Raw genomic sequence first — 21,358 nt, forward strand, 5'->3', positions numbered from 1 at the left:
GTTTCGAATTGATATGGTTGGTGCTAATTTTGTGTCCGATGTCTATGTTGAAAGCTTAGTATCACCATCTATGCATTAGATTTACATAGAAAACAATAATATTTTTGCACTATTATTCAATTTTGACCAATAACCCAATTTACCCCAATTATTCCGGCAAGTTTGTGTCATTGGCTGGCGACACAATATGGCGGCGGTGATCTTGATATTGTTTCTCTTGATTTGGTGGAGGAGATATATGAAATTGTGGCTAAGCCGGAGAATTTTTCGACTTGGATTTCTTTTCAACCAAGCTTGGGAGATTTGGGAGGGTACCTTAGTTTGGTTAGTTATGCACCTATGATTGATACATGTGTTTGTATTATGAAAGAGAATGGTCTAAGAGAATCTTGGACTAAGATTTGGACACTTTCGGATTTTGTTGGTCAGAAGACGTATGTTAGAGGTTCATAATTCGATTATCTTGCATTTTTTTTTTATTTTTTTTTTGAGTAATTCAAGTCATTACAAGGTGAAGTAGGGGAGGGGGGACTCGAACCCTAGACCTTTTACCCTATTGGTAAGGCTAGGTACCAACTCTCCTAATGAGGGTTGGTTTATTTTGCATTTTGGAATGCTGAAAAGATCTAAAAAATGAGAAATTCGGAAGAAAAAAAATTCGAAATTTGAATCATAGATCAATATAAATAATCATTCACTAAACTGACTTGATATTGGTGCAATCTGATCCATTATGCAATCCTGATCCCGATGGATCGTTTCTTTTTGCGATATATGAAATAGTGGATTTCATCAAGTCGATTCTTAAAGTGTATATTATTATGTACAGATCAATGATTCAAGATCACTCATTTTATTACACCAGATTAACATCTAGGGTCCTACTACTTAGATATTTCCATAATGATTCAATTTTATTTGTTATGCTAAAAAGTCAATTATGATATTATAAAAGAGCGTGGCACAAACGCTGTCAAATTAAGACAAATAAATAGTTTGGTAGTGGTTTCTTGTCAACTTTAATTTATTGTTAATTTGTCACCATGAAATTATTTTTGTCCTACAGTATCCATTTGTATTAAAATAAGAAATAGGAAAATTTGTCTTATAAAGGAAATTGGAAAAATGCACCTTTTGTTCCTTAAGTTTACTTCGATTGCACATTTGATCCTTCTTGACAAAAAACTGATTTAGCCCTTCATGTTTCAAAAATACAATCTCTTGGTCTTTTACGTCAATTTTTCGTTGCCCATCGATGTCTTTTCTGACGGACTAGCGATAAATTGACATAGAAGACCAAAAGTGTTAAATTGTTGAAACATGAGGGACCAACTGTTTTTTTTTTTTTTTTTTTGTAAACATGGGGGAACAAATAATTTGAAGGAATAAAACTGTAATTTTCCCAAAGAAAATTAGTCGGGTAGTAAGAGAAAAAAACAGATGAAATACAAGCAAAACCACATACACGTATTAGTATAGGTGGAAATAATAAAATATAGTTTTCATCCTTCAAGTTTTCACTGAGTTCACATTTGGTCCACCATGTTTACAAAAAACATATTTGGTCCCTCGTTTAAAAAGATCACTATTTTTTAGTGTGTTCACATCTCTACCTTAACTGATGAACTAACCGTAAATTGACAGAAATGACCGTATGTTAAATCACTGAAACATGAGGGACCGATTGTGTTTTTTTATACATATGGGACCAAATATAAAATCGGAAAAAACTTTAGGGATGAAAACTGTAATAGCTGTAAATTGCTTTGTTCATGTATATGTTAGCTAGCTAGCTTGAGACATCATCCAAAAGCTTATACCTTCTCACCTTATTCCTAAACACTTGTTTTATAATAATCCCGCCACCGTTATTAGATATCTCCTCGTACGACTTTGCCCTCGTAATAATTCCGCCATTAAATCGATCCTTCGAGAACTTGTTCTGCTTCTTGATATGATCAATTTTGTTTGACTTTTTTATTCGATCTTGATGGTAAGTACTAGTTGTGGTTCGGCGAGATGCTGACTTAGGATATGTGATCTTTGTGTTGGATTCTCCTGTACTTTTCTTGACATCCTTAATTTGGCTGAGGCACCAATTGCAGGTGTCGTAGGATTCAGCTTCTGGATACAGATTGCTACAATATCTGCAGCATATATTAGGATCGGGGAAAATTATACTTTCAGTCCCTTAAGTTTAGTTCGATCTTACATTCGGTTCATCTTGTTCACATAAAATTGATTTAGTCACTCGTTTCAACAATCTAACACTTTAGGTCTTTTCCGTCAATTTTCTGTTAGTGCTAGCAAAATCAAACACGTACCAATCACTGTCCAAAAGTACTGCTAGCATAATCTAGCGGCTAACAGTGAAATTAACAGAAAATGATCAAAAGTGTTATATTGTTGAACATGATGACTGAAAATGTTTTTTTGATCAAGGGGGACCAAATGTGAAATTAGGGTAAACTTGAGGGGCACAAAGTATATTTATCCCTATTAAGATGTATGTGGGATTGGAAATTATGGGAAAATACAATTTTCCTCCCTCAAGTTTACCTCAATTTCACATTTGGTCCTCCTTGTTCAGAAAAAAATATATCTAGTCTATTATGTTCCAACAATGTAACATTTTTTGTCATTTCCGTTAATTTTATCGTTTAGTCCGTCAGCAGTGATGGTCACGAGCTTGATCCATTAGTACTAACGGAAAAATTGACAAGAAGTAACAGAAAGTGTTCAGAAGTTTCAAAAATGAAAGACTAATTAATCAACTCTTCGTGAACAAGGATTACCAACTGCGAAATCGAGGTAAACTCGGTGAAACAAAATGAGTATAGAAATCAAGATTGATATCTGAACATCAATTCGACAACTTACTTGTGCTGGGATCGAAATCGACAGTGTTTACATGTGAAGATCTCAGAAGATAGTCCACAATCTCCACACATACAACATTCAGGCAAAGGCACTGCTGGTGGCGACGGCGGTGGTGGTGGTGGTGCACCTTCGCCTTCACCAGTTCTTACCATATTCCTAGAGAGAGAAAGAGGGAGGGAGATTATAAATTTATATATAAAATGCATACAAGTGTAACATATATTATATATATCATAACTATAAGCGTGTGGAATTTGTTGAGAGAGAGAGAGAGAGAGAATAGGAAATAGCGTTTGGTTGCAGAAATTGACATATTGGAGTATCATATTCATTTTTGCAAAGTCTTATTAGTGAGGTAAGTTGGAAAGAAAAATAAGCCACGAATAGTGCCTTCGATAACGAATGGTGGGGGCTCACCACTCACCAATTTACTATTTTTTTTTATATTATTATATTCTTTTTTTTCTTCAAGTTTGTCTTTCCTCGTAAGTATTCTCTCCTGCCGGACCCATGTCAAATCTACATCTGGATTTGAAGTGTAGATTTGATTAAGTACACGGTTAGTTACTTTTGGCCCAATCATTTGCCAGTTTCTCTTGAGTTGAAAAGGTTAAAGACTCCAAGACTTACACCAAATAGGATTAGGCCCAAGATGGCCCAAATGTCTTGTAGATATTCTAGAAAATTTTCTAGAACCATCTCCTTTGTAGATATTTTGTAGGAATTATTTGGAGCGTTCTACTGAACAATTCCTAGCCATTAAATTAAATCAAGTAGATCTCCACCCGTTTATTAAGAATGTGGCCTAGTATAAATAGGAATAGACACTTCATTTGTAAGCATCTAACAAATTTAAGACATCCGATCAATACAAATACTTTCCTACAAAATCTCCAGAGGCGTATACTGTCATTACTTAGAAATCTCTCGTGGGTATGAAAGTAAACGTATGGCATTAAATACGGTGTATCACATAACATATTTTTAGGGATTATATGAGATAACCCCTCATACAAACTTTTTAAGGCATAAATCCATATTTTTATTTACTATTAGGATAATCCTTATTAAGGTTAATACCTCATTTACCTTTATTAAATTCATAAAAATATAATTAAATTAGTATTGCTAAAAATAACTCCGTTAAAATAACTGCCCTTAAATCTCTCACCGACTCCCCAAATCTCTCTCACAATGCAAAGATGATGTTTGGCTAAGTTTATTTTAAACAGCTGATAAGCTCTTACATTTGATAAGATGTTTTTAGAGCTGATAAGCTTTTACATCTTATTTTTAGGATTAATTTTTAGAGTGTTTGGATAATGAGCTTATTTCCTATTTTTATTCATTATAAGATCTTAAATAAAAAATGTGGGGTAGATGTACTTATTTAAAAAGATCTTATTTGGTCTCCAACAGCTTATTTTTTAAAAAATTAAGATCTTTTTTTAAAAATTTACCAAACGCTTTGGAAGAGCTTATAAGCTCTAAAACATCTTATAAGCTCCTTCTAACATCTTATAACCTTAGCCAAACACCCTCTAAGTCACGTATTTCTGTTTTTCTTTTGATTCTTTTTACAATATTTTTGTAATTTCCATTTAAAAAATATAAATTTTTTTTCAATTTTCATTTTTTTTAATTGGATTTTTACCGCAAGTTTAACAAAAAATTGAAATCCACTACATACTCATTGAAAACCACTATAAATTCATCTTTTACAATTTTTTTGTAATTTCGATTTAAATTTTTTTTTTTTTCAATTTTCATTTTTTTAATTGATTTTTTTTACCGCAAGTTTAACAAAAAATTGAAATCCACTACGTACTCATTGAAAACCACTATAAATTAATCGAGAACAACTATTCAATTAACGTAGAAATCAGTATGAAATTATCGTAATCAACTTTAATATTAATATAATGCACTACAAACGCATCGAAATCGAATAAAAATTTACATAATCCACTACGAATTAACGTAATCCATTACAAAATTGTCAAAATCCACTACAAAGTTATCAAAATTCACTTTGTAGGTTAAAGTAATCCACTACAAAATTAATGTAATATATGGATTGAAATCCACTACATACTCATTAAAAACTACTATAAATTCATCGAAATCCACTACTCGATTAACGTAGAAATCAGTATGAAATTATCGTAATCAACTTTCATATTAATGTAGTGCACTACAATCGTATCGAAATCGAATATAAATTTACATTATCCACTACGAATTAACGTAATCCATTGCAATATTATCAAAATCCACTACAAAGTTATCAAAATCCACTTTATAGGTTAAAATAATCCACTACAAAATTAACGTAATATATGGATTGAAATCCACTACATACTCATTGAAAACCACTATAAATTCATCGAAAACCACTATTCGATTAATGTAGAAATCAGTATGAAATTATCGTAATCAACTTTCATATTAATATAGTGCACTACAAACGTATCGAAATCGAATATAAATTTACATAATCCACTACGAATTGACGTAATCCATTACAAAATTATCAAAATCCACTACAAAGTTACCAAAATCCACTTTATAGGTTAAAGTAATCCACTACAAAATTAACGTAATATATGGATTGAAATCCGCTACATACTCATTGAAAACCACTATAAATTTATCGAAAACCACTATTCGATTAACGTAGAAATAAGTATGAAATTATCATAATCAACTTTCATAATATAGTGCACTACAAACGTATCGAAATCGAATATAAATTTACATTATCCACTACGAATTAACTTAATCCATTACAAAATTATCAAAATCCACTACAAAGTTATCAAAATCCACTTTATAGGTTAAAGTAATCCACTACAAAATTAACGTAATATATGGATTGAAATCCACTACATACTCATAGAAAACCACTATAAATTCATCGAAAACCACTATTCGATTAACGTAGAAATCGGTATGAAATTATCGTAATCAACTTTCATATTAATATAGTGCACTACAAACGTATCGAAATCGAATATAAATTTAAATAATCCACTAAATTAACGTAATCCATTACAAAATTATCAAAATCCACTACAAAGTTATCAAAATCCACTTTATAGGTTAAAGTAATCAACTACAAAATTAACGTAATATATGGTTAATCCACTAAAAAATTATCGTAGAAAAACACTTATGCATCAACAACAAATTATCAAAATTCACTACAAGCTTCCGAATTTATGATAGTGTTGCTCGTGGTTTTCGTTAGGTTAGAGTGACCCGGTGATAAACACTACAAACTTATCATCACCCAACATCGTCTCACTTGTTGCCATCACCCGCTTGTGCAAGAACCTAAACCAAATTAAAGAAAAATAAGACAACAACGTGTCAATTTAATTCATTCACTAAAATTCGGTCTCCAAAGCAAGAATTTAAAATCCACTATAATCTCGTCAAAACTCACTACAAAATTTATCGAAATCCACTAAAATATTAACATAATCCACTACGAAATAAGTTAATCCACTAAAAAATTACAACAAAAGTATAATAACAAATATTCAAATAGTGACCGAAAACATGAAGGAGCCTCAAAAGTATATTGAAAATCTCATATATATAATAGCTCATTCAACAATTCAACTAGTTGTCACTTCTATTTTGTTAACCATCATATAGAATTTATTTATGGATATAAAGAAAAAATAATAGCAAAAGAAATAGCAGCAAACCAACATCTTAAAACAGCAGCAAAGCAATACGAAAACAACAGCAAAACAGAAACAAAATCAGCTGCAAATTAGGAGCCAAACAGCAGTAAAGCCAAAAGAAAACAGCAGCAAAAACAGCAGCAAAAAAACAGCAAACAGCAGCAAAATAACAGCCAAACAGTAGCCAATTGTAGCTAAAAAATAGAATAAATAAATTATAATTCTAAATTTTCAGAAAAAAAATACTCAAAATTTGAAAATATTTTTGGAAATTATGGAATTTTCGATAATATTTAGTGCTTCACCTTATTAATTCGTATTGTATTCCTTACTAAAAAAATATCAAATTTCAAAACCAAAACATGTTTGAAATCAGACATTATCAAATTTCAAAACCAAACCATGTTTGAAATCAGAAGAATTTATATAAAAAAAATATGAAATCATGGGATGAAAAATCAAAAAACCTAAAGCGACGAAGTATTTTCGCATACCTTATAATCAACAACCGCCGACGAGAAAGAGAACCGCGGTGAACTTATCTATTTGCCGACAAAATATAGAGGGAATGAGACAAATCGTTCTGCGTTTTGGGAACACATACCAACTTCGTGGGTAAGCGGATCTCGTCAGCGAGTGAGAAGAGGATTACGAATTTGGACAGATCTGGTACTATGTAGCGAGGGGCGGCGATGGTGGAGGGAAAAGAGAGGGGCTGCGGCCGAAGAGAAGAAGGGCGGAGATGGTGTGGTCATCCGGTGAGGCGACGAGGTTGTGGAGCGAGATTATGGCGTGATTGTGGAGAGAAGGAAGGAAGAAGGTGAAGCGAGGTTGTGGGGCGAGATTATTGCGTGATTGTGGAGAGAAGGAAGGGAGAAGAGGAATAAGTGAAGGGACGTGTTTCGGATTTTGAGTAGGTTAAAAAAATTCAGAAAGGGTATAACAAGTTATTAATAATATAATTTGTTTAATAAAATAGAATTGGATTTATCTCAAAAAGGAGAAAAAAAAAATTTAGTCTAATGATACATTGTATATAAGGGGGTTATCTCAAATAATCCCTATTTTTTATTGGGATTATTTTAGAGACCCATCATTTCGAAAATATATATAACTAATTACCATGTTGATTACACCCTAGTGCATACCTCCTCCATTTGGATAATAATTTGACATACCCCTAACCCATCCTGAAGTACCCAAAATACCCTTTTAAATCAGTTTTAAACTCTAGCCCAACCCATATCGGTGTTTATCTTCCTCTTTCAATTCTCAGATCCAAATCCCGCCCCCCAAAGTCTTTAACCGACTATTTTGCATCTCGGAGTCATAAAAACTCCACCACAAGAAATCGAATTCTCGTGGCAAAGTAAATGCATTATATTGTCATTACTTAGAAATCTTGTCGTGGATATAAAATCGGCAAAGTAAACGTATGGCATTAAATACGGTGTATCACATATTTTTTATTGGGATTATTTTAGGGACCCATCATTTCGAAAATATATATAACTAACTACGGGAAAATTACATTTTTCGTCCTCAAACATTACCCAGTTTTTCAATATTGTCCCTAAATATTTTCGAGTTACAATAGTAGTCCCTAATGATGCAATTTTTCTACAATTTTCGTCCTCCGGTTAGTTTTTACTGTTAGTTTGGATGGAAGTATGACATGGACTTGAAATGTTGACGACTTATATGAACAACTAATACACGTGGCTAATTGTTTTGTTAAAAAAATGTAATTAATTGGGCTATGTAGGTTGAAGGGGCAACATACCTATTTCTCCATTTCTTCACAGTGCAACACCTCTCTGCTCTCCATTTCTGCACACTGAAGCACCAACTAAGATACATCATCACACATACCTATCCATATAACTTCATTTTTGAATTTTGTATGTTCACTTTGTTGAATTTTGAATATATTACCAACTAGCTCTCGCCGCAGGTGGAGCACCGCGCGTTTTCGCGCGCCGGAGGAGGACGAGACGATTGTCCGCGCCCACGCCAAGTTCGGCAACAAGTGGGCCACCATCGCCCGGATGCTCTGCGGCCGGACCGATAACGCAATCAAAAACCACTGGAACTCCACGCTCAAGCGCAAGTGCGTTTCCATGTCGGAGGAGTTCAACAACTTCGATCCGGAGGCGCAGCCGCCGCTGAAGAGATCGGCCAGCCTCGGTCCGGCAACCTCCGCCTTCTGTTTCAACCCGGGCAGCCCGTCCGGTTCGGATATGAGCGATTCGAGCCATTCCGGCCACCTTATCTACCGACCGATTGCCAGAACCGGCGGGATCTCCCAGTCCCCGCCCGATCCAACCCGTGAACCGGTCACATCACTCAGCCTTTCACTTCCCGGATCCGACCCGAATCTAAATTCTATTACTGAACCGATCCATAACCCCATACCCGAACCCGACCCGAACCATGCTCTAAAACCAATGATGGTTCCACCCAAGCACCCAAATCAAATGATCTCATCTCTTCCGCCGCCGCCGCCTCCCCCGGCGGCGGCGCCGCCTCTTCAGATGCACCAGTTTTCTCCGGCGGCTCAGCCAGCAGGAGTTGTGGGGGAGAAGCAGTTTTTCAGCGCGGAGTTTCTGGCGGTGATGCAGGAGATGGTGAGAAAGGAGGTGAGGAATTACATGGCGGGGTTGAGCCTGAGCCGAATGGGTTCTGCATGCAGACAGAAGCCATTAGAAATGCTGTAGTGAAGAGAATGGGTATAAGCAAGATTGACTGAATCGTTGATGATTAAAAATGAGACAAAAAATATCGGTGCAGAGAGGGGTAAAAGAGACTCCTGTTTGGTTAGAGAGAGAGAGAGAGAGAAATAATTTTGGGATGATGGTGTACAGATGATGAAGGTAGAGCTTGTCAAAAAAAAAAAAAAAAAAAATAGAAAATGGGAGAGAGAGAGATGCAGTTGAGAGAGGTCTCATTGATTATTGAATTATGTTTTATGAACTGCAGAGGACTTAATGTGAATTAAGTAATTAATTATGTTTTGTATTATTTAATTGGAACTAATCAATAAATGGTAGCAAAAATCCTTTCTTTGGCTATAGAGTTTTTGAAATTAATCGCAAATTTTGCTATTGTGAGTTAGAAGTTTCTGGATTTCAAATTGGCATTGAAACAGAGGTTTGCTGTTTGCTCTAGTACCTTGGATCTATTTTATCGGAAAAACTCAAATTCGAACTAAAATATATTGTGTTGAAGTTATTACCAACTTAATCTTGGGAGACTCGAAATGGGTCTTTTGGGGGTCATGTATGTGCTTGGTGATTCTCTTGCAACGTCAAAATGCGTATTGCTTGGTTCTCTACTACCCATGTGCATGGCGACGCTGATGGAGCTATGGTGCAACTGCACAAGAAGCACGTGGGCGGCCACGTAGATTAACTATTCATGTCATATGCATTATAATGATATTTATAATTCCACGTCATACTTCCATCAAAACTAACAGCAAGAACTAACGGTTGGACGAAAATTGTCGAAAAATGACATCATTACGGACCATTATTGTAACTCGAAAATGTTTAGGGACAATATCGAAAAAGTGGGTAATGTTTGAGGACGAAAATTGTAATTTTCCCACTAACTACCATGTTGTTTACACCCTAGTGCATACTTCCTCTATTTGGATAACAATTTGACATACCCTTAACCCATCCTGAAGTACCCAGAATACCCTTTTAAAGTAGTTTTAAACCCTAGTCCAACCCATATCGGTGTTTATTTTCCTCTTTCAATTCCCAGATCCAAATCACGCCCCCCCCAAGGTCTTTAACCGGCGATTTTGCGGCTCGGAGTCATAACTCTCTCTCCGGTGGTCGGAATTCGATGGTTCAACTATCGTTGGATTCCTCTCGTCGAGCTCTTTCTTTTGATGGTTATTTCATTCATTTTGGAATGCTAGATCTGTTTCTGCATTTTCTTTTAGTCGACGTATTTCGACGATGGTGTTCTTACAATAGATGTAATTTGTTTTTCGTCAGTCGGAATTTGACGGGCCACTCACCGTTGAATTTATTTCGCCGGGATCCATATTTTGATGTCAATTTCATTCATTTTTATATTTTCAGATTTATTTCTATATTTTTATATTTTATTTTATTTTTATATTTTCAGATTTTATTTCTCTCAATCTCTTAGTGTTTGTTGTTTTTTGAGGATGTTTTTTTATTTTTTGTTCATTTGCACTAAAATAATTTTTTTTTGTTTTGATTTTGCAATTGCAGCTTAATGAATATCATTGATCTTTTCCTTGAAGGTGTCAAAATTTTTGTTTGAAGTTACATCTGCTTTGTTCAACAGACTGTATACAGTACTGTATATAGGGGTGTGAACGAGCCGAGCTCGAGCCGAGCTCGCCTCTTTTGGCTGGCTCGAGCTCGAGCTCGAGTTTATTTTGTCGAGCTCGAGCTCGAGCTCGAGCTCGTCGAGTTCTTCTTTTTCTGGCTCGAGCTCGAGCTCGTGTTAATTTTGTCGAGCTCGAGCTCGAGCTCGAGCCCAATCCCTTTTTTTTTTTTTTTTCTTTTTTTAAATATTATTTTATTATTATTTTATTATTAAAAAATATTTTCAATAATTACAAAATAAACACAAAATTGTGATTATATATTTTTTTTAATATTTGTATTTATTTCTATAATATTTTATATTATTATACATTTTTAAATAAAAATAACATATAAAAAATAAAAAAAAAATAAAAAAAAATAAAAAAATATTAATAAATCCGGCTCGCGAGCTGATGAACAACTAAAATCGGGCTCGAGCTCGGCTCGTCAGAAAGCTCGAGCTCGAGCTCGAAAACCTCGAGTCCGAGTTCGAGCTTTTTACGAACCGGTTCGTCGAGCTCACGAGCCGGCTCGGCTCGTTTACCACCCCTAACTGTATATTACTATACATTACTATAGTAACATGTAGTTACATATGCATATATTTGTGTATTTTTTATTTGTATTTTATTGGTTTTGAGGTGATTTATAATACAAATATTGAAATTTGTAATTTTTTGTTGTTTGGGTTTATGAATTTCTTTTGTATTAGCCAGTATTCGTGTGTGTATATAATTAATCGACTAAAAATATTTTCTAAAAAAAGGAACATAACTACGCATTACTATAGTTACTACAGTTACATATAATTATTTTCAGTACAGTACATGTAGTTATTTTCAGTACTGGAAACATATTGATTTGAAAATTAAAAAAATTAAAAAATAAAAAAGTTATATATATATATATATATATATATATATATATATATATATATATATATATATATATATATATATATAAATTTAACAAACAAGTTTATTAAAAAAATGAAAAAAATAATAATAATAAATAAATAAATCAGCGAAAGTGATAAATGCAGAACCAGAAATATTGAATGCAGTTTGGTCGAAAATTGCATATAAAGGTAGTATATTACTTTCGCTTCTTCAGGGGTATGTTAAAGGATGATTTGGGCTTGGTTTTGTCCCTAGTTTATTTGGTGGCTAGGGGTATGTAAAATAACCCCTTTTTTTATTAGGACAAAATGCACTTCACCCCTGTACATTTTTCATTTTCGCACTTCCCCTAAATTAATAAAAAATAATTAAGAAAAAAAAAAAAGGATAATCCCTCTTCGAAATATTATATTGGTTGCACTTTGCCTCATAAGCCAATTTTGGGAGGGGATTGAACAACAAAAATAACATTTTAAAGGATCAGCATGCAAAAAGTTAGTGTTTTTAAGGGGATAAAGTGCAACAAAAATAACATTTAAAGGGGCAACATGCAACAAAAAATACTCAATTCCAACCGATGAATAATCCATCGGAACTTTGTTATAGGGGCAATGTGTAAATATTTTGAAGGAAGACATTCACTTTTAAAAAAATTGAGGGGTAAAGTGAGAAAATTAGAAATTTACAGGGGTGTTGTGCAGTTTACCCTTTTAATACCGTAAATATTACTCTGTTACAAAAAAAATCAATGCAGCAAAAGAAATTATCAAAGTTAGCGTCCTATTAGGATTATGAATCTAATATAATCCTTATCTATCGATTCAACTTCCATTAGGATTCTATCTACGTTATTCCTTATCGACGTTATAACTTAACGGAGTTCAAATTCTATTAGGATTCTATCTATTTTTTCTGTTTATATAAATCATGAATCTCCTTTTAGATTTTTGTTAAACTAAATTTCCAGATTGTTTTTTTTTTCTTTACAGAGAATGGAGAAACGAGTGGAGAGAGAAACCTCTCTCGAACTTCCTGAAGAACTAATCGAAGAAATCTTATACTATTTGCCAGCCAAAAACCTGTTGAGATTAAAGTGCGTTTCGAAATCGTGGAATTCTTTGATCTCCAGCAACAGCTTCATCAAAGAGCACGCCAAGAAATCGAGCACCAACGGAAATCTTGACCGTAGTAAGGTGATGTTAAACTACGATGACTCTCGTAAGAGAGCCAAATATATGCGTGCATTATGCCAACCGGGAATTCTCGTGTCGTGTCCTATTCAGAAATTTTTACATAACGAGGATCCCGTCGCCGCGGCTCTTGATAGTCATCACATGAAAAAATTGGGTTACGATATTCAAATCGAGGATGTTCGGATATTGGGATCGTGTAACGGGTTGATACTCATCAGCGTCAATGATTGGAGATATTTATTTCTATGGAATCCTTTTACTAGAAAGATGAGGAATATTCCACACGTCTCTTGTTTTGCAGGATCGGAATTTTCTACTTGGACTGCACCACCTTTTACGTACTCGTTGGGGTACGATGAGTACGCGGACGATTACAAGGTTGTTTGCATAATTAGTGATTATGCGAAACCCTATCATACACATATCTATAGTTCCAAAAATAACACTTGGAAGAAAATCGGAAGTTTCGACAAGGGTGATTTGTTGCTAAACAATAGTGGCAAGTTTGTGAACGGGAAGCTGCATTGGCTGGCTGCGCAAGATGACGGGGTTTACGAGATTTTTTCTCTTGATTTGAGGAAGGAGAAATATGAAATTGTGGCTCGGCCAGAAAGCTTTTCGAAATATGTTCGACCGTTTTTCAGAAATATGGGAGGCTATCTTGGTTTGATTACTTTAAGTAGTAGAGTCGACGATATTAATGTTTGGGTTATGATGAAGTACGGCGTGAGAGAATCTTGGACTAAGATTTGGACGTTTTCGTATTTGGAATATTCGAAGACGGAAATTTGTGGGGTGTCGCCATTGTGTTTGAAGAAGAATGGAGATATCATAATCGCTTTTGAAAATAATGTGGTTGTTTATAATGGAAGAAACGAGTTGCGGAAGTCCCGAGTTGAAATGCTTGACGGTGTAATCGACTCGGTTGTTTATGTTGAAACCCTCGTTTCACCATTCGGTGATGAAGAACTTGGCCAATGATCATCATCAACATAGCTAGTAGGGTTCATATATAGGATTTGATTTCAATTTAGTTTTGGATATTAATATGATGCTTTTATTTTTTCATATTGAATATAAATATATTTTCCTCTAGTTGTGAGTTTTTTATGTTCTTTTTATTCGTATTTAAATTATAAATAATGTATATAATAATAATGGTAATATACTGAATACATATAGAAAACGAAAATAAATAGATTTCAGTTCTTTTTTTTATTTATGTAACAAAAAATGAAAATATTAATGTATAAAGTAAAAATATAATAAATCGACAAATCGAAAACCAACATAGATTTCACCCAATCGTAAAATCATGTGAAGCTTTTGTGAACCCCCAAACGGTGTCGAATTTTGCGTGATTATGTGTAGATCTACGGTTGAAATCCACCCGGTGTAAATAACCAGGTGTGTTATTATGTCCAAGATTAGTTGACCCTTAAACCAATCGTATTGATTATTCAATTATATCTTTTCAGAAAATTACAGTTTTTGCCTCTCAAGTTTGTACATGTTTCCATATTTGGTTCCACATATTCACCAAAAATATATTTGGTTCCTCACATTTCAACACTTTTGGTCTTTACTCGTCAGTTAAGAATGACACATGCTTGATTCCGTTAGTACTAACGGAAAATCAATGAAAATGGCCGAAAGTGTTAAATTGTTGAAATATTAGGAACTAAATTTTTTTTTTATGTGAACAAGGAGACCAAAGATGAAATTGAGGTAAATATTAGGGTAGAAAAATGTAGTTTCCTAAATTTTCCACAACTTGGACTCTAAAGTAACATTCTCGATATTCCATGGTCAGAAATGTAAATAAAGTACAGTTGCGCATCCAGAAATTAATTAATTCAAATGGGGTTGGCCGTTCAGTTGTGGAGGCAAGTGGTAATTTTTAAAATTATATAACGAATAAATTGCTGCATATATTGGAATAAAATAAAATAAAAAATAGAAGGGGAAAAAGAAAAGATTACAGAGAATGGCAAAAACTGAGAGAAACCATCAATTATTTCCCGAAGAAATCATCGACGAAATCCTCTGCAATCTGCCGGTAAAATCCCTCCTGAGATTCAAGTGCGTTTCGAAACGGTGGCGTTTTACGATCTATTGCGAAAAATTCATCGAACTCCACCTCAAGAAATCGAATTCGAAGCCCGATTCTCCCGTCATAAAACCCTGTTCGAATTCAACCAAAAGGTTCTTGCATGGCGTTAGCAGCCGTTCGTTCGATCTCCGGTCGATCCCACAGGCAGTGGGGAAGCCAGTGTACGTCCGGGAGCCCATCAAATTTTAATATTTTTTACTACTATGTATGTTTTGAATAGTTTTTTTTTTGTTTTTGCATTGTCCTCCTATAATAAATGGATCTATATCTTGGAATCAGAGGCGAATCCACCTTTGGGAAGTGATGGACTCAAGTCATCCTCAACTGTAAAAATCTTCATTGTATTGTATTACGTCTTTATAATATTAAATCTACCATTTTTTTATTATTTAATGCACCTAAAACCCAAATAAATGCGAAAAATACTAAAAAAAATCATTTTCCTTATCTTCTGATTTTGTAAAAAAAGATCCGAATATACATATCCGGGCCCCTCAGTGATGAAATCCTGACTTCGCCACTTTCCACAAAGAGTATCTTACTTAATTTTCTTTTATGCGTGTGCGAAAAAAAATTTGGGGATTGTGAATACAGTTAAAATAATATACGAAAAGGGCAAATTAAAGGAACGTCGAGGAATAATTATAAGAAAACATTATCAAGAGAACAAACATTGGTTGAATTTAACGTCCACCTTCGGAATATTAAAATTGATCATTGATGCAAATATAAAAGTATATCAATCTACATATATACACTTTGAATATTATCACCCTTAAGTCGCAATTATTAATTAGAAAATGACGAAATCCAACTAATCCTTACTACCAAATAACCCAAAGCAAGCGTTACAGATTTAACTTGATAGTAATATTAAGAACTAGAGATATGTAAAGCTAAGCAATTTGTAATTAGTTTAAGGGTTAATAGCATTTAGCCACCTATACTTTGCCCGTTTTTGCGTTTTACCACCTTAACTAAAAAAAGTTGCACGGGCACACCCAAACTCACTATTTTGATGCACATAACCACCTAAAGAGAATATTTCGGCGAATCTTCTCATTTTCCGGCACACGCCCGATGCACATGCTTAATGTAAGGATTTTTTGGTCATTTCCACTAAAAAAAATTGTGGGCCCTAATTATTTTCATAATTTTATCATCTTCTTCAAGCGGCTGGAGAGAAGAACTTGCGATCAAGATGAGGTGGTGGATATGGCGTTCTGGAGAAGAGCCATCAATTCAAGAAACTCCACCAATTTTATCTCCTCTTCGATGGCCGCTATTGCCAAGCATTCTTCAAACAACTCCACTGATTATTCTAAACATTATTCTCACAAGATAACTCCTCCCCCTCGAATCAGTATTTCACCGCCACCTCCTCCACGGCGGCTCCTCCACGGCGCTGGTGTCTTCCATTCGCCCCAGCACCTCCTCCATCAAGGACTCTTCTGCAAAGAACTCAGTTTCATGAGGCCGATTAGAGGGGGTTCTCGTGTACCAAAGACCTCATTTTCCTTCGCCGCCGCCCATCAACATCAACATCTAGAGGGTCGCTGCTAATGGTGGCGTCTTCTGCCGCAGGTAGACTGAATATATCGGATTGTGGCCCAAAAATAATTCTCCCATTTATCGTTATCATACTTCAAAATCGAGAACTAGGTTTTAATTCCGAGGAATAATTTTCTGGAAAATTTTGTTTCTCCTTCCCTTAACAATTATGACCCAATAATTGTGAAAAATCTATTTTTTTTCTTTAATCATAGATGACTGATAATTCCGAATCGGAAAGATGAATGTAATCAATACACCTGCCTCTATCTGTGCAACCCACTCATTCGGAATTACATCCTTGATCTAAAAAAAATAGATTATAAATTAGTATGAGATAGCTTAAAAAAGTGTGAATTTGCCACTATGAAATTCTCTACCGAACATAGGTTCTGGAGATTTAGATTTAGAGAGAGACGTACATCATAAAAAGTCAAAGAAAAAATGGGACTTGATTATTTTATTTTCCTCTTGCACAAGTCACAGCTCAGAAGTCGAAAAGGAGTGAGAAAAAAACACTTTCTTTTTCCGATAAAAAAAAATGGTGAGGAAACGATCATCGAATCAGAGAAAGTTGTTGGGGTTTGTGGATTCTCACTGCTGATGAGGTATGAGGAAGGGAAGAAAATCAGAGATGGAGGTAGAAGATAGAGGGAAAATTGGGCGAAATTAGGTCTTTGGGAGGATATGCAAAGGAAAAGACAAAAAAACCCATGTACTTTCGCATGTGCAGCGTGCGTGCGCCGGAAAGTGGGAAGATTCGCCAGAATATTCCCTTCAGGTGGTTATGTGCATCAAAAATGCAAGTTTGGGTGCGACCGTGCAACTTTTTTTAGTTAAGGTGGCAAAGTGCAAAAACGGGCAAAGTCCAGGTGGCGAAATGCTATTAACTCTTAGTTTAATTAACCATTCTTCCTTGGATTGTAACGATTTTCAAAATTGCACATCACCCCTCGTAAATTTCTAATTTCCGCACTTTACTCCCTCAATTTTTTTTCTAAAGTGAATTGTCCCCCTTCAAAATGTTATACTTGGAGGTTTTAGCATCCGGCATCCCTATGTAATCTCTAATGGATAAAAAAAAACATCCCGTGTCAAAACAATTAGCACATACCCATCTGTGTTGCATAGTCAACGACATTAAAGCCCCTACAAGCTGGTCGTGTGATACACTCATCAGATATGTGACTGGGGTTCAATTCGCTTGCGTGAAAAGACCCAAATACACTTTAAATTATAAATTTCAAAAATAAGCCCTAAATAAAGTTTTCAATTCATTCATTTGAAGTTTCAGAAAGGCCCTCATCTTCCTTAAGTCAGAGACTGATTCGCAATTTTTAAAACATACACTGAACATAGCTGACCGCCGATCTCCTTCCGGCGAACACTCTCTCCGGCCTCACCTCCCTCCATATCCTCAGCCCCCGCTTCGCCCCACCACTCCAACATTCTCTCCGACTAAATTCGCTTCGGTTTGGAGCTAAGATTCAAGCTCAGTGTTCTTCTGCAAAACCCATCAACAACCCGTGAAAATCCAAGAAAATATCAGCCATCATCAAAAGCAGAGCTTTTCAGAGAAAAATATCACGAAATAAACTATTTTTTGCATTTTTTTGCGTCTTCTCCGACGTCTCCCGATAGTAGCCCACCATTATGCAAGGTACATGATGCCTCCGGATCCAAATATCCCCGTTATTTTTCTGTTTTTTATCATCTTCTCCGATGATGGCGGCGATTAGGGCTTTGGCGGTGGTGGCGATTGGAGTTTTGCGACGAGAAGAGTGGAGGAGGCGGGTGGTGGAAGGAAGGGCGGCGGTGGCGTGAAGATGTGATTGCCAGAGGTGGTGTTGTGAATTTGGTGGTGGTGGTGGTGGTGATTTCAATTGGGAAGAAGAATTTTGGGGAAGACAAGTTCTTTCTCTTTGTATGGAGGCAGCCGCTTGACGAGGTAATTGCCGGTGGTGGCGGTGGGAATTTGCCGGTGATAATGACAATTTCAAAGGAGGAAGACACAATTTACTCTCTTTTCTTTCCCAAAAAAAAATGTGTTTTTTTTTATTTAAGAAATTTTAAAAATTGCAATTCGATCCAAAGTTTTGGACTAATTATACTTAAATTCAATTTGATTTTATGTTTGGGAAAATTACAATTTAGTCCATTAATTTAAAGTTTTAGAAGTTTAGTAAAATTGCAATTTGGTCTCTATTATATTTTTAATATTATTGTGTTAGACTGTAATATTATTCTGTTACCATCAAAAAAAAAAAAAAAAAAATCAAGCAAAAGAAATTACCAAGTTAAGAGCGTCCTATTAGGATTATGAATATAATAATCCTTGTTCCTTATCGGCGTTATAACTTAACGGAGTTCAAATTCTATTAGGATTCTATCTATTTTTTTTGTTTATATAAATCATGAATCTCCTTTTAGATTTTTGTTAAACTAAATTTCCAAGTTATTATTTTTTTCTTTACAGAGAATGGAGAAACGAGTAGAGAGAGAAACCTCCTTTTAGATTTTTGTTAAACTAAATTTCCAGGTTTTTATTTTTTGTTTACAGAGAATGGAAAAACGAATGGGGAGAGAAACCTCAACCTCTCTCGAACTTCCTGAAGAACTAATCGAAGAAATCCTATATTATTTGCCAGCCAAAAACCTGTTGAAATTAAAGCGCGTTTCGAAATCATGGAATTCTTTGATCTCCAGCAAAAGCTTCATCAAAGAGCACGCCAAGAAATCGAACACCGACCGAAATCTCGACCGTAATAAGTTGATGTTAAACTACGATGACTCTCGTAAGAGAGCCAAATATATGCGTGTATCATGCCAACCGGGAATTCTCGTGTCGTGTCCGATTCAGAATTTTTTACTCAACGATGATCCCGTCGCCACGGCTCTTGATAGTCATCGCATGAAAAAATGCGGTTACGATATTCGAATCGAGGACGTTCGGATATTGGGATCGTGTAACGGGTTGATACTCATCAGCGTCAATGATTGGAGATATTTGTTTCTATGGAATCCTTTTACTAGAAAGATGAGGAATATTCCACATGCCGCTTCTTTTACACGATCGGAATTTTCGAGCGTACAACCTTTTACGTACTCGTTGGGGTACGACGAGTACGCGGACGATTACAAGGTTGTTTGCATAATTAGTGATTATGCGAAACCCTATCATACACATATCTATAGTTCCAAAAATAACACTTGGAAGAAAATCGAAAGTTTCGACAAGGGTTATTTGTTGCATAAAAATAGTGGCAAGTTTGTGAACGGGAAGCTGCATTGGCTGGCTGCGCAAGATGACGGGGTTTACGAGATTTTTTCTCTTGATTTGAGGAAGGAGAAATATGAAATCGTGGCTCGGCCAGAAAGCTTTTCTAAATATGTTCGACCGTTTTTCAGAAATATGGGAGGCTATCTTGGTTTGATTACTTTAAATAGTAGCGTCGACGATATTAGTGTTTGGGTTATGCTGAAGTACGGCGTGAGAGAATCTTGGACTAAGATTTGGACGTTTTCGTATTTGGAATATTCGAAGACGGAAATTTGTTGTGGGGCGTCGCCGTTGTGTTTGAAAAAGAATGGAGATATCATAATCGTTTTTGAAAATAAGGTGGTTGTTTATAATGGTAGAAACGGGTTGCGGAAGTTCCGATTTGATATGCTTGACGGTGTAATCGACTCGGTTGTTTATGTTGAAACCCTCGTTTCACCATTTGGTGATGAAGAACTTGGCCAATGATCATCAACATAGCTAGGAGGGTTCATTGGATTTTATTTCAATTTAGTTTAGGATAGAAATATGATGTTTTTTAAATTTTTTGGATTTGAATATAAATATATTTTCCTCTAATTGTGAGCTTTTTTATTTTCTTTTTATTCGTATTTAAATTATAAATAATGTATATAATAATAATGGTAATATAGTGAATACATATAGAAAACGAAAATAAGTAGATTTCAGTTCTTTTTTTTATTTATAGTAATATTAAGAACTAGAGATATGCAAAACTAAGTAATTTGTATTTAGTTTAATTAACCATTCTTCCTTGGATTGTAACGATTTACAAAATTGCACATCACCCCTTGTAAAATTTTCTGTCAAAACAATTACCACATACCCCTCTGTGTTGCATAGTCAACGACATTAAGGCCCGTACGAGCTGATCATGGGATACACTCACCAATTATGTGATTGGGGTTCAATTTGTTGGCGTGAAAAGACCCAAATACACTTTGAATTATAAATTTCAAAAATAATCCCAAATAAAGTTTTCAATTTTTCTTCAATTCAGTCACTTGAAGTTTCAGAAAGGCCCTCTTCTTCCTTAAGTCATTGGTTGGTTTGCAATTTTCAAAACATACATGATACGCGTAAAACCTACGTATAAATAACCGCAAGTGTACAGTATCGCGTTTTGTAGAATAGTGAATTCCAGATATCGATCCACAGGGAATTAAGTTCCTAAATCTACCAAGTACCGTAATTATACTATCCTAAACTTTATCTAGACGGGAGAAAAAGATGGGAGATGACATGAAGCCAAAAGGAAACAAAAATAATAAAAACAACGGTCCGCTAGTATACGCGAGGAATTCCGACGTGTGATGGCTTCTAGGGTAAAATCGACCAGTGTACTATCGATAAAGATCTACAAATCGAAAT

General features: G+C 35.0%; 3 protein-coding genes, 1 long non-coding RNA gene and 1 pseudogene across 5 annotated transcripts; 3 read left to right on the plus strand and 2 right to left on the minus strand.

Moving 5' to 3' along the window:
- Positions 1-1,429: 1,429 nt before the first annotated feature.
- LOC105963364 (uncharacterized) lies at positions 1,430-3,119 on the minus strand. The gene is made up of 2 exons (XM_012987756.2): positions 2,881-3,119; positions 1,430-2,147 (listed from the first exon to the last, which is right to left on the minus strand). The coding sequence occupies exons 1-2, from the start codon at positions 3,084-3,086 to the stop codon at positions 1,790-1,792; spliced, it is 564 nt and encodes a 187-aa protein (XP_012843210.2). The 5' UTR covers positions 3,087-3,119; the 3' UTR covers positions 1,430-1,789.
- Positions 3,120-5,885: 2,766 nt separating this feature from the next.
- Positions 5,886-7,928, minus strand: LOC148764893 (uncharacterized). Its single transcript, XR_016029904.1, has 2 exons — positions 7,070-7,928; positions 5,886-6,216 (listed from the first exon to the last, which is right to left on the minus strand). It is a non-coding gene; the product is annotated as an uncharacterized LOC148764893 (long non-coding RNA).
- A 309-nt stretch (positions 7,929-8,237) lies between these two features.
- Positions 8,238-9,646, plus strand: LOC105963282 (transcription factor MYB44-like; annotated as a pseudogene). Its single transcript, XR_016029872.1, has 2 exons — positions 8,238-8,243; positions 8,518-9,646. The product of XR_016029872.1 is annotated as a transcription factor MYB44-like (transcript).
- Positions 9,647-12,806: 3,160 nt separating this feature from the next.
- LOC105963365 (F-box/kelch-repeat protein At3g23880) lies at positions 12,807-14,063 on the plus strand. The gene has a single exon (XM_012987758.2). The coding sequence runs from the start codon at positions 12,822-12,824 to the stop codon at positions 14,001-14,003; it is 1,182 nt and encodes a 393-aa protein (XP_012843212.2). The 5' UTR covers positions 12,807-12,821; the 3' UTR covers positions 14,004-14,063.
- A 935-nt stretch (positions 14,064-14,998) lies between these two features.
- Positions 14,999-20,434, plus strand: LOC105963283 (F-box/kelch-repeat protein At3g23880). The gene is made up of 2 exons (XM_012987676.2): positions 14,999-15,294; positions 19,247-20,434. The coding sequence occupies exons 1-2, from the start codon at positions 15,010-15,012 to the stop codon at positions 20,432-20,434; spliced, it is 1,473 nt and encodes a 490-aa protein (XP_012843130.2). The 5' UTR covers positions 14,999-15,009.
- The last annotated feature ends 924 nt before the right edge of the window (positions 20,435-21,358 follow it).

The sequence above is a fragment of the Erythranthe guttata genome, chromosome 14 (assembly GCF_056151865.1).
Source record: "Erythranthe guttata isolate IM_541 chromosome 14, IM_541, whole genome shotgun sequence".
Lineage (NCBI taxonomy): Eukaryota > Viridiplantae > Streptophyta > Magnoliopsida > Lamiales > Phrymaceae > Erythranthe > Erythranthe guttata.